At 48.2% G+C, this 12,875-nt stretch overlaps 1 protein-coding gene across 6 annotated transcripts in view; it reads right to left on the reverse strand.

Moving 5' to 3' along the window:
• Positions 1 to 232: 232 nt before the first annotated feature.
• Positions 233 to 12,875, reverse strand: part of DPY19L3 (dpy-19 like C-mannosyltransferase 3) — a 69,287-nt gene continuing 56,644 nt past the window's right edge. For all 6 annotated transcript variants that reach the window (XM_055310108.1, XM_055310110.1, XM_055310109.1 and 3 more), the window contains 3 exons: positions 6,734 to 6,866; positions 5,512 to 5,670; positions 233 to 4,021 (listed from right to left, as the gene is read on the reverse strand). In XM_055310108.1, coding sequence (XP_055166083.1) covers positions 3,860 to 4,021; positions 5,512 to 5,670; positions 6,734 to 6,866 — 454 coding nt within the window. In that variant the 3' untranslated portion in view covers positions 233 to 3,859. The remainder of the gene's footprint in view (positions 4,022 to 5,511; positions 5,671 to 6,733; positions 6,867 to 12,875) is intronic.

Consider the following 12,875-nt stretch of genomic DNA (forward strand, 5'->3'; position numbering starts at 1 on the left):
GCTGACATCAGCCTTCTCTTTAGAAATACAAACTATAACCCTGAGGTTCAAGTGAAACAAGTAAGCAGCTATCAAATTCCATGAAAAAACAAACTCCTTCGACATTAAGCAAGTCCAGCTGAGACCTTGGAACATCCATCTCTAGGGACCAGAATTTATGTAGCACGTATTTAATAACTTCAGTAGCTCGTTCCTTGGTTTCTGACCTTCAAAGAAAGGAAAAACACTCCTCTTGTGTACTTTAAAAGAGCTTTATTTAGTATATAATCTCCGTACAATTCAGTACAACAAATTATAAAAGCTCTTCGTAAGATTTTACCCATAGGATGTTAAATACAGAAAATCAATTGCCAATTGCCACAAGAAAGCAAGCCACTCTCATCTTAAAAGCTTTTTTCCATCAACAGATAAGCACTCTCTTCTAGGCCAAAAAGGTTGTCATATATAAAGCATTTGGGAGCATATTAACCAAGATACATGATCTGGGAACATTTTGTATCTTCCTATTTAATTCCAAGGTTTCAACTGAATTTTAAAAATGGGAGTATTTCTATGTTAACTCAGGTAAGTTTTGGCCAAAGATAAGCTAAAATTGGTACATCTTAGACAAAGTTCACATGGAATGAGAGTAAACATTTTTAGTTAACTGTGAAATAAAGATGCAGACCAGATGAAATATCTACATAAGTCCTAGCCCTCCGGCAGCACCGACCAACACACGCACACGCGCACATGTGCACACACACGCGCACCCCCAGCTGACCTCACAAAGAAAGAAAATCGTCTGTAAGTGGACAACAGATGGCCTACTTAACACCTAATTATGCTCCTGGCTAATATATCTGAAACGAATCCCTATTTCTTCGGACTGTAATAAAAGTGACTGGAACCTTTCAACTATACTAGAATCTCTAATAGCCACTGTGATCAGTATCAGTCATTTAATGAAGCCATTTAATGAAGTAAGTAGATCTAAGTAGGGAATCGTAACCTTAAATGTGTAATAGTCCATTCATTTGCTAATCTTCTGCTGTGAAGCCAGGGTCTTTCCTTTGCAATAAGGGTTCAATGATTCCAGTTCTATTCTTGCATAAATCGTACCAGGAACGTGGTTTGGGTATGTTCTAATACCTCTGGTCAGTAGAGATGTTTTTAAAGGTGCAACAGGTACTTTATAAAGCAATCTGAGCTCTGAAATTTTCTTGAATTTCATGTTCCCAATATTTTATAATTTTCCCAACCACAGGTAATTTACTCAAAAGCAGTTTTTATTAGTGACTCAACGTTATCAAGCCTTACCAAAGCAGTCAAGTTAATTTTCAGAAATAACCCTTTTTACGCCATTTCCTATGCTTGTGTTGAAGTGTGTACTTACTCTAAGAAGGGGAACTCGCACAGGGCAGTTTGGTACGAGTACAGAACTCACAGGAGGGAGCTCGGGAATGAGAGGACACTGGGGAGCAGTCTGGTTCGTCAGCTCACAAGACGGGTGGAGACAGTCAGGGAATCTGGGGAGTCACGTAAGTAGAGGATCATTAAGAGCACTTATTGTACTGAGAGGTTCTTCTAGCTAGCTAGCTCTGAAGCAACATCAAGGGGTTATCCTCCCCATAAAAAAACAGCCACGTTTGAGGCCACGACCAAACATTAACACAGCTGCTGAGATCTGTGTGGTGGGAGCGACGGCCCCCGGTGCCCTGCTCTGGCCTGGTACAGAGCCAGGCGTCAGCCACTCTTCCCCTTTCCTCCTGCGGACTCCAACAAGAAGATCATACAAGAGAATACTGATGAACGCTAAGAACGTTTAATGGGATTTGTTGACAGACTTGTTCATCAGCAAAGAAAAATGTCTACTACACATGGTCACAGTGTCTTGGAAAGAGTGTATGTATGGACTCTGTCTTGCAAGATTTTTTTTTTTTTTGGCACTTTATATTTTTCGCTGAAGACTAAACACTAAATATCTTGGCAACAATGGCACCTACACTAGGAGAAAAAGATTCCTGCGTGCCATCAAGATGGTGATAAGCATACACATTTAAGGACGTGTTTCTTATGCTGAGACTCCACGTATGCAAACGCTTAGATTAGTGCATATAGAAGTATTTAAAATAAAACTGGAATATATCTGGAAGGTGATCGAGGACTTTAAAAACAAAACTACGTAGTCTAACATGTACCTTACGTGTGCTTCGTTTCAATGAAAAGTAAGGCACTCGCCGAAGGATGTGCTGACCCATGCTGTCAGCCACACCAGGCATGCATCATTCCTGGCTTAAAGTTCTCCTACTGATTAAAGTGTTTTGTTACTGTGTTACCCTAAACTGCAGTGGTCTCCAACCTTCTTACAGAATATAGGAAAGACATAATTCAGGTGTTTCAGCTGCATCATTTAGTAACCCAGCCAATTTTTTTTTTAATTTAAATAAGTTTGGATAAAAAAGCCGAGTATCCTGGAGTCCAACATGACAGTCTAAAATTTCTTTTTTTGAACACTGTTTAATAAGTAGTAACTGAATGTGAAATAACTTGGACGTGTGATCTGTCTAGCTTGATGCCTAGGGTACTTCAGTACAAGTGCAAGGAGAGACCTTTCCATCATTTCCAGTTGGCAAGAACAGGGGAGAAAGTTAATTTCATTAGCCACCTTGATTTAGTTAAATGTGCAATAAGCTTTTATCAGCAACTTTTACATGTCCCCCTCATTAGAAATTAATTAGAAAAGCAATCATCAAAAAATGTTTGAACAGGTATACATAATCCTCTTTGTTGTTTACAAATAAGCATGACTTAGAGGCACTTAGTTACCTTTTAGTAAGAAAAAGAATAACATTACCCGGGCCCTCACAGTTAAGATTGGAGACCACAAATCAAATTTGGTATGAAAATGCTCTCTGCCAAAAATATTGTATTCGTGAATTAGTTAAGATAGAACATTTTAAAAATATTCAGACTTTGCAAGGTTCTAGGCTGTAAAAAATACAAAGGCTAAAAACAAAAAGTTTAGAAAATTTTGCAAACCCAGTAAATTTAAATGAGTAAGAAATGAAGAAAAATTTTCTTACTTGCAGGATAGGCTAAATAGTATCAATAGGTTTTAAAATAACACTAAACAGTAACAAATTCTGCTCGGCTACATAACATTTCTGCTCTTTTCACGACTTACAATAATGAATTTGTCACACTTTTCTGTATCCCACATTAAAACATGCACCTGCATGCATGCGCGCCCACACACACACACACACACACACACACACACTGAAGTGCTAAACTTTACATTTCAGACAGGGCACAACGAAAAGTTTTAGATATATATACAAAGACCTAACATGATTTTTTTAAAAAAATATTAAAAGCATGACGATTGGAAAACATTATAAAATGTTTAGGTGAAACAGGACAATAAAGAGCTTTTTAAAAAGCTCCCCGTTGGTCTTCACTAGTGAAACGATACTGAAGAATTTAACTATGCATCCCCTTAATTCGACTCAACCATAGCTGTCTGAAGTCAATTGAAAGTATTTCAGATCCCGAACAGCCTCTGGATTTCCTGAATGACGTGTGGCTGTTCAGGCTACCTGTGGCACACTTACGTTTCTCCCCAACAACAAAATTTGAGACCACTCCTAGAAAGGTGAGAACCTTTAGGCTAAAGAACATTAATGAAACGAGATAAAAAAGAGAAGCTTGTGTTAAGATACTTTTGAGGACGGTGACGCTTGTGTAAACATCTCTACAACTTCCTCCTATCACAGCTTTGTGGTACAGGCTACCTAAAGACATATGAAATGTTACTGTTGAGTTGCATTAGGATGGAATTTCAGTATCAAAAATAGAGGTTGGACAGAGAGCTTGGTTACTTGTTTCTAGATAGCTTGTAAACATGGAACGTCTTGTTCTGGAACACTCTAGTGAAGTACGCTGTGTAGGGTGGCAGGTTTCTCTTTATCTCTTCGCAGAAGCGAGGGTGGCCTGCAAGTTTCAAGTCGGGATCGTTCTCTCCTGGGCCATCCATCATCTAAAGCCAAAACAAAACCAAACACGGTTTGGGAAACAAAATCGTATTGATAGGAGAGGAGAGAAGTAGGAACAGGTGTTGGGTTTCTTTGAGAGTCATGTGTTACAGCTACGTAAGTTGTATTATTTCAATGTCAGTGGCTGCTTCAAGATTATCTGGTCTACCTCTTCCCCGTCGGAAGTTTAAACCAAGGCTGAGAAGGGGAGCTGACGGTCGCACAGGGACCACCTTTAACTGCAAGGCGAGAAGTAGAACTTGGATCTCCTTGTTCTTCGGGACGTACTAACTACACTGTCACTCTCACAAAAATGAGATGCAGAGTGCTCGCTTTGGCAGCACGTATACTTAAAAAAAAAAAAAAAAGTGAAATGCAGAGAAGAATTACTATGACCAGAGGAAATCCTCCAACTCATCAGATGGTCTAGTTAGAGAAAGTTACACACAAATCAAAATTTAAATGCAAGTCTTGGGTCTGTTATCTCCTCTGAATTCAAGATAGTTATAGACAGTTACTTTCCTTGGGCAAAAATCTGAATCTCATGTTCTCTTTCCCCCGGATTTACTGAAGCGTAATTGACTAAACTGCATACAGTTAAGGGCTACAACCCAATAATCTGATACACACATACATGGTGGAGTGATTACCACAATCAAGCTAATTAATACTTCCACGTCGGTCAAAGGGACAAACCTGCAGTAATAAGGTGAATTAGGTCTGAGGCTCTGACCGCACAGCATGGTGACCACAGTTCATGGTCCTACCCACATGCCTGACATATGCTAAGAGAGGGACGCCCAGGTGGCTCAGCGGTTGAGCGACTGCCTTCAGCTCAGGGTGTGATCCCGGGGGCCGGGGATCGAGTCCCGTTTTGGGCTCCTTGCAGGGAGCTTGCATCTCCCTCTGCCTGTGTCTCTGCCCCTCTCTGTGTGTCTCTCATAAATAAATAAAATCTTAAAAAAAAATATGCTAAGAGAGTAGATCCTAAGCGTTCTGAGTCTCTAATTCTGTATGGTCAAGTTTTCTTTTTTGAGAATTTATTATTTCCAAATGGCTTATCATTTCTCCCCCCTCATTTTCAGCACACACGGCCTCTTGGTGCAACTCCTCTGCTGTGCTCTCATCTGAGGCCTGGCGGGGTTCCAAGGCCAAGTTCCTCCGGAGGGAGGAGGGAGAGGCAGCCTGCTGCTCGGGGACACAGGCTCGGCCACAGGAAGCCGTGTCTGAGGGCAGTGCCGGGAACAGCGTGGGCGCGGCCCTGCCGTCCCAGCCACACTCATGCACCGGCCCAGACGATGCTCCGGAGCTCAGGTCTTTGGAGGCTGAGCTCTTGTTTTAACGGCAAAGCCTTTAAAGACGAATTTTATGCAAAGCCCCAGGACACAGATCAGCTGAAGGCAGAGGTGCTCTGCTGGACGTGGCTGGGACATCCTTCTAGAAGGTACAGACACCCGGGTGGCCCCCACACGAAGCGAGGGGACGATGTGCTTACGTGCCCGTTGGCGACGTCCAACAGGTCCCGCAGCCGGCAGCCCCGCTGGTGCCTGCGCTCGTAGCAGATGCTGTCCTCCAGGATGACGTAGTCGGTGCCAAAGGACCTCAGCAGGGCGTGCACGTCCTCCGGGGACCTCTTGGCGTATATCTGATACACCTGCGACGGGAGAGCGACGTGGAAGGGGTGGCAGTGGCCCTCGCTGCCGGGAGTGAGCGGCGCGGGGGGATGGGGGTCCCAAGAGGCGGCTGTCGTCACGGAGCCCGGGCCGGGGGGGGGGGCAGCCACCCCGCAGACATGGACTCAGGCGTCCCCGGGGTCCTGCGGCACGAGAGGCCAAGTGCAGGTGGTGCAGGTAGGACAGCGCTGCACCTTCACAGAGATGGTGGGGGGACGGGGCGCCTTAGGCATCCAGGGGGAGCGTGCGGCGCCCTCACCACGAGGAGCCCAGCCTGTGGCCTGGCGGTCGTGCAGGAAGAGCGCCACGGGCCTCGGTGCTAGGTGCTCGCTGCGTGGTCCGGGGAGCCCACCCCGCTCTCTCGACCCTCCCACTCGCCACCAGCGTGGCATGCTGGGCGAGCACCCACGAGGTGAGCACCCCGCCTTCTGGGACTCGACACTGGGAGGACGTTCCGCGTGTGCACGTGTGCAGGGGGCTGGCGGTGGGTGACAGAGAGGGGCGCCGGCCGCTTTCCTGCACGCGGATGTCCACGGATGTGCCAGCCTGCAGGTGTCGGGGGAGGGGCAGAGGGGGGCCTCGGCCCTGCAGCTGGAGGCCGTGGGCCATCCTCACGCCCAAGGCGGCCCCAGGACTCGAGGGCACCAGGACCTTGAGGGCGTGGGTTTTGTGAGTCCCCAGATGCGGGCTCTGAGGCCCAGCCCCACGGCCCCCTCCCGCTTGAACTCTGGGGCTGAGCCAGGCACCCTCGCTGCCTCCTCGGCTGACTTGGGCATAGACAAGGGACCAGGATGCACCCCTCGTCCTCTGCCTTCCCTCCCCGACGCCCCCTTGTCTACACCGCAGGCTGGGGATCTCGTTACCCTTCGGAGCAGGAGGAGGTCTCCGGGCGCCTGTAGGGGCCGTGGGCAGGGCAAGGCCTCGACTCAGGAGATGCCAGGGGCTTCAGGCCCGCCTCGGCCGCCGAGCTACCTGGGGCAGGGACCCCCGCGGCCCACCCACGCCACCCCACGCCCCGGCCAGGAGGCCAGGGCCCGCCCTCACCGCTTTGGTCCGCTCCCTCAGGCTGTTGTCCTCGTAGTGGGGGTGGTTGGTTAAGGTCCTGCCCGTGCACAGCTTGACCCCGGCCAGCAGCTGCATGCTCCCAGCGAACACGGCCTTCCTTGGCGTGTTGGAGCTGAAAGGTCGCGAGAGGCTGGTTAACCCCATGGCTGCGATTTCCTCACAGACGACAAACAAGACAAGACAACCTCATGCTGCCGGACTCACCCGGCTGCGTCAGGAAGGCCTGAGACTTGGGGGGAGACGCAGCACCTGGCTGCCTGACACTTGCACTCAAACTGTTTTATGAAACTTCCCCTGGTTTTGACAGCGGGCGGGAAGCTTCTCCTTGACGCTTTGCTGGGCTTCCTTACAGTGGACGGCCCTCGGGCCTTCCAGGCCAAGTCCCCCGGTCCCCTCCTGGTCTCGCCCCAGAGGGGCAGATCCCGACCACACAGACCTCCGCAGACGGTCATCGCCTTCTGTACGAGACTTAACTAAGAGGCTGCCTACAGTCAAACAGATGACAAAGCCAGAGACTGCCGCGATCACGGGTTCCTCCCAGCTTGGTTTTGTTCCAAACAAGAAAATGGACCACAGATAAGTGATAAATTACTTCCCAGAGAAAGCGAATTGGTAACAACAAAAGGACACAGAAGATTCTGGAAAGCAGGGAATGTACTACTCCGCTTGGGGATGTCCACCATTTGTGATGTGGCAACGCAAGTATTTCCTACGTTCCCTTCCTTAGTCCTGATGATGAAAGTCCAAGGACTGTGGGGAACATGGGGCACTCCTGTTGTTAAATCATGACCCCCTGGCTCTCCGAGGGCCACCGAGCTGCGATTCTCTGCCTCCGCACGGGGCGTGAGGGACAAGGATGGTGGGTCAAGGAAGGACTCCCTGATGACTGTGAAAGCATTTTTCCTTCCCGCCCCCCGGAAAGAAAGAATCTTAGTAGTGGATTTTAATTCCCTTCCATTTTTTTGGGACATGGGAGTCTCTTGCAAATCAACGAGGTGCCGGTTTACTGTGAAGAACACGAGCGCCCTTCTACGACTCTCCGCTGAGGCCCACGGGGGGCACCGCAGCCCACACGGGCCCTTCCCGGGCTAAGGAAGAGGCGCCCCGGCCTGCCAGGGGGAGTGAAAAGACGGAGACGGTTTTGAGAAGGAGTCTAAGTGCAATCATTAGAACTCAGCATACTCTGTAGAAAGAACCAGAGCAGGCTGTTCTCAGCGAATCTGGAGATCAGGGCAGAAACCCCAGCGCTAGGTTTCTGGGAGAGGCTGCCATCGCTCCCCATGTGGCACGAGCAGGTCTACGTGCGTCAGCGCAAGGCTCAGACCGCGGTGCGAGTGCCATCCAACGGAGGCCTCGGGATGCCTGGAAGACGTCCCACGGTCCAAGCTGCAATGCTTACAAATCATTTCCTTGAAGAACTCGGGGTTTTCTAACCATGACCCCCTCGTTCACTTGGATTTCAAGGAGCTGTCTCACATGACGGAACGTGGGTCCAAGCGCAGCGGGCACCCGGGGAGGACACACAGCCTGCATCCCTCCCTTCCCTAAACCCCAGAGCCCGGCGCGTGGACTGCCACGGAAGAGCGTTTTCCGAGAGCGGGGCTGCGCTCGATGGATGGTCAGTGTTCTGACGGGCAGGCCCAGGGGCCCGAGAACAAGCAGATGTTTGCTCCGTCCCCTTGAAGTGGCACCTTACAGGGAACTCTTGACATCGGCCCCTTGAGGTCAGGGGGACAGGAGGGCTTCAGGGACAACACGTGATGGTGGAGTGAGCGCTCCTCAGCAGGAGACTTAGCTGAATGCAACTGACCCTTGTTAAGCAGCTCGTCGGGGCCGCCCCCATCCCCGCGTGCTGGAATGGCCAAAGAGGGTGAGCACCGACAAACACTAACTACAGAGAATGTCAATGTTTCCCCAAGCCGTCCTCCGTTCCTTTTGTACACTCCGGACTGGCTTAAGCCATTCCACTGCAGTAAATAATGCAGTTAATGCCACGTATTAGATGGATGCCAAAAAGTGGCTCTTTGGGACCACGGAACCGAACAGACTGAGGACGCAGGAAGAAATGAAGTCTGGTCTCCCCATCTGGCAGAGCACGGGGTAGAGCGAGAGCGAGCGGTGGGGGGCAACCCCGGCCTCTCCAGTCCTACTGCCCAGAGGGTGCCGAACCGGCCTTTCTACCCAAATGACAAAGCCTGTGGCTGAGCTGAGAAGATCCATGCAAATCTTCAGACTCAGCATCACTATTCTGAATTCCAACGGGGGGCAGCGGCGGGGAGACGCAGAGCTGTTTCTAGTGTCTATTTTGTAACTGTGGCACATACCGATGACTGGCCTGTTCTCTATTCGTGGCTCACGACCAAGGTTTCGTCTCCCTTCCTGGGCTATGATCCCACCACTTGGAGGAACTTCACAGTTCACAGAGGTCTGAGATGTCCAAAGGCCTGAACTGCTTGCCGGAGAGCTACAGGCTCATTCTCTGTCCAAACGACAGTGCTGAGGGCCTACTAGGTGCCGGGCCGCAGCGTGCTAGCTAGTCAGCCACCAGAGCCAGCCTCGGCTCCCTCTACAGGCAGACACTTCTGAACAAATGAGTCGGTGCGGCGCGCGTTTGCCAGTGCTTTCTGTGGGCCTTCAGCTACCCTGGGAAACAAAACACACCAGACAAGGTCCCATCGTGGCCAATCTTGCCTCTCTCCTCCGGGGGGCCCGAGCACACTGGAGTGTCCCCTTGCCCACAGTGGGTGCAGCCCCCGGGGAGGGCAGGGGGGTAGGTCACATGACTGCTTAGAGGCGCTGGGAAAAATGAAATAAACTGCACTCATCTGTCACGTGTTTTAGTGTGTGGCCCCCCATTAGTAAAGAGTCAAAGTTGAATGTCATCTGTTTCAACTGTTGGTGTAACAATCTTCTGGATTGTTAACAGTCTTTCACCAAGATCCTTGGTTTTACTTTATTTAAGATTTTATTTATTTATTCATGAGAGAGAGAGAGAGAGGCAGAGACAAAGGCAGAGGGAGAAGCAGGCCCCATGTAGGGAGCCCGACGTGGGACTTGATCCCGGGACTCCAGGATCAGGCCCTGGGCCGAAGGCAGGCGCTAAACCGCTGAGCCACCCAGGGATCCCCCTTTAGTTTTACTTTATTTTTTTAGTTTTACTTTAAAGTAGCAAAATACAAGTATCCTAATGCCTATAAAATGGACTAGAAATAATACTTCTTTGAAAACTACTGACTTCCAAGCATGGCAGAGATGAGGTTTATTCGTTTTCTCCTACGGACTCGGTTTGATATGCCAGCCCCATGGTAAATCTGGGGTACTTCACTGCTACTTTAAATATTTAAGTTTACTCATAAAGCAAAGGCAAAGGAAAACAAGCAAAGGGAAACAAAAAACAAGGACACACTTTCTGAACTTTAAAAGCCTAGATCCCCCGTGTTTTCTATTTTCTGTGGTGAACTTAGCAGGCAAAGCGGAAAGGCGTTCTTTGTCCTTCAGATATGCAGCACGGCAGGTGTGACGCTGGCTACTCCTCCTTCAGAGATACTTCTGCTGACACAGTCTGTGGTCTGTGTCTAAAATAGCTAATGTGCTTTTAACCACTGAATGACACTTCTCTATTATAGGAAAACAAAGCAATTTTTACCAATGTTTGAACAAATGATGTATAAAATGAAAGGATAATTTGTTTTTATAGCTCTCTGCCAAGCTCTGTAGCAGGCTGCCCAACCTGCAAACAATTTATTCTGTAAGAAATGTCACTAAATAATGACAAGGACTCACAGGTCAAACGGATTTACATTACATAATTTAAATGTCATTCCAGGAAGACCTGATGGCATTTTGAACAAATAATCTCATTTATTTTTGAAGCTCTAAGCTTCAACAAGTTAATTACTGTTGAACTAATGGGTAAACTGAGCATTATAATATAATGTGTGAACATTTGCTTTATCTACACTTCAAAAATTTATAGAATTATGCAAATACCACAAAATGATTCATTAAATATAAAAGAGGCTTATAGGCATTTAAGGTCTGAACTTAACCTTCATCATATTTAAAATATCCAGTAATTCTTTCTGCTTTGATAAAATGCTAAGGAAGTTTGGGCCATTTTCTTAGTTCCATTGAGAAAATATGGCACACGCAGGCTTCATCACTGAAGAGAGCCTACTGCCAGTGGGAAATCTTCTAAAGCGCCATAGTTAAAATGTTACATCTCAAAATATTCAAATCTATAGGAGTGTCTTAATTGCACCACGTCCAAGAAGAATTTCAGGAACCAAGAATGAAACCACTCGGGGTCACAAAGGAATGAGGTACGAAGCACTGCTGTTGTGGCATTTGGCCTCATGGAAGGAAATGTGCTTCCCAGACGCACATAAAGCCCAACCAGCACCCCCTGAGTCCGGCTCAAAGTGATACCAGACCATTAAAAAAATTGACACCCCAAAACCAAAAGGCCAACACATCAGGTTTTTAATCTTTGTATCTGGGAAACATTATTGGCAAAAGAGTTAATATGAACATGGGCAAAATCTGCTGGGGAGCAAGGCCTGTGGCACGTCCGTGTCACGCGGGACGCAGGCCACCAGGTGAGCATGCCGCCTGGCGCCTTGCAAGGGAAGGACCGAGTGGCCTCTCCGTCCTCCCAGGGAAGATTCTGGGGCTGATGTCAACTAAATGTCCTCGCTGATTAATGAGAAATTGAATCTCAAAGTTTTCTTAATTTTATACTTAAAACTTAAGTCTCCAAGGAACTGAAGCTAGGAAATTTCTATCACTAAAAATTAGAACTATAAAAAAATTTCTCTTGAAACCCGGTAAGCCTCTAAAAATCTTTAAATGGAGTCAACAATAAGAATACAGAAGAAAAAAAAGAATGGAGACAATATAGGGCTGACATGAGGCTCAAGTTTTGCTTCAGTGAAGAGAGAGTTAAAGTAGATGGAGGGCACCTGCATGGCTCAGCTGGTTGAGCGGCGGCTGACTCTTGAATTTGGCTCAGGTCATGATCTCAGGGTTGCGAGGTGGAGCCCGACTTAAGATTCTCTCTCTCCCTCTCCTGCCATTCCCCCACCTCTCTCGCTCTCTCTTGCTCTCAAAAAAAGAAAGAAGGGACAGCCACCCCATTTACAAACAGTCATCATCATGTCCCGTGCTCCATAAACAGCTGTTGAATTGTATTCCTAAGTATACAAGTTCTGATATAACTTCATGTTGGGTGCCTGGGTGGCCCAGTCGATTACACATCTGCCTTCAGCTCAGGTCACGATCTCAGGGTGCTGGGATCAAGCCCCACATCGGGCTCCCTCCTCCGTGGGGAGTCTGCCTCTCTCTCCTGCCTCCCGCTCTCCCTGCTTGTGCACGCTCTCTCTGTCCAACAGCTAAATAAAATAAAATCTAAAAAAAAAAAAAAAAGATATGACTTCATGTATTAATGCTTTAAACATTTTCATAGAAATCTAATCCCTCCACTACAGCTCCTGTCATATTAATAAGTGATATCCCAACATAATGCCCTTTACCTTCCCTGGAGGCTGTCTGGTTAAGCCAATAAAAGGTCATAACTGAGCCCCTCCAAACAAAAGAGCAGAACCTACTCCTGCTGAGGTGATGGGATCTTTTTCCCATTGACCCGCCAAGCCCGAGAAGCCCAAGTGGATCCTCGGCAAGACCTAATCTGCAAATGGAAGCTCAACGTCCCTGGAGCACGAGCGTGATGCCTAAGGCAGGTGTGTGGTCTGCTCTGGCGTCAAGTACAGGAACCAGAGACCAGGACATGGCAGGTAAGCTTCTTCTCAACACTTCACAGGGGAAGTGCCCTGTGCCATCATGGAGGGTCACTTGAAGTGTCCCCTCAGGTTTCTCCAGGTCACTGTTTCTCATCCTGACCCATCAAGGGCAGCCATCCTGTATCAGAAGGTACATCCCCACCCCGGTAGAAGCTGTCGTGACCACTTGACGGAGGACAGATGTGTTGTCACCACGGTGGCTGTCTGACAACAGCAGCAGACAAAGCAGAGAGGAGGAGGCATTCCTCGCTGACAGGGTTGGGTCCCCACCGGAGGCTGGTGGCTGCCTTCAGACAATTACAGACAGACTTTCAGATACACGC

This window comes from Nyctereutes procyonoides, unplaced genomic scaffold (genome assembly GCF_905146905.1).
Source record: "Nyctereutes procyonoides isolate TBG_1078 unplaced genomic scaffold, NYPRO_anot_genome, whole genome shotgun sequence".
Lineage (NCBI taxonomy): Eukaryota > Metazoa > Chordata > Mammalia > Carnivora > Canidae > Nyctereutes > Nyctereutes procyonoides.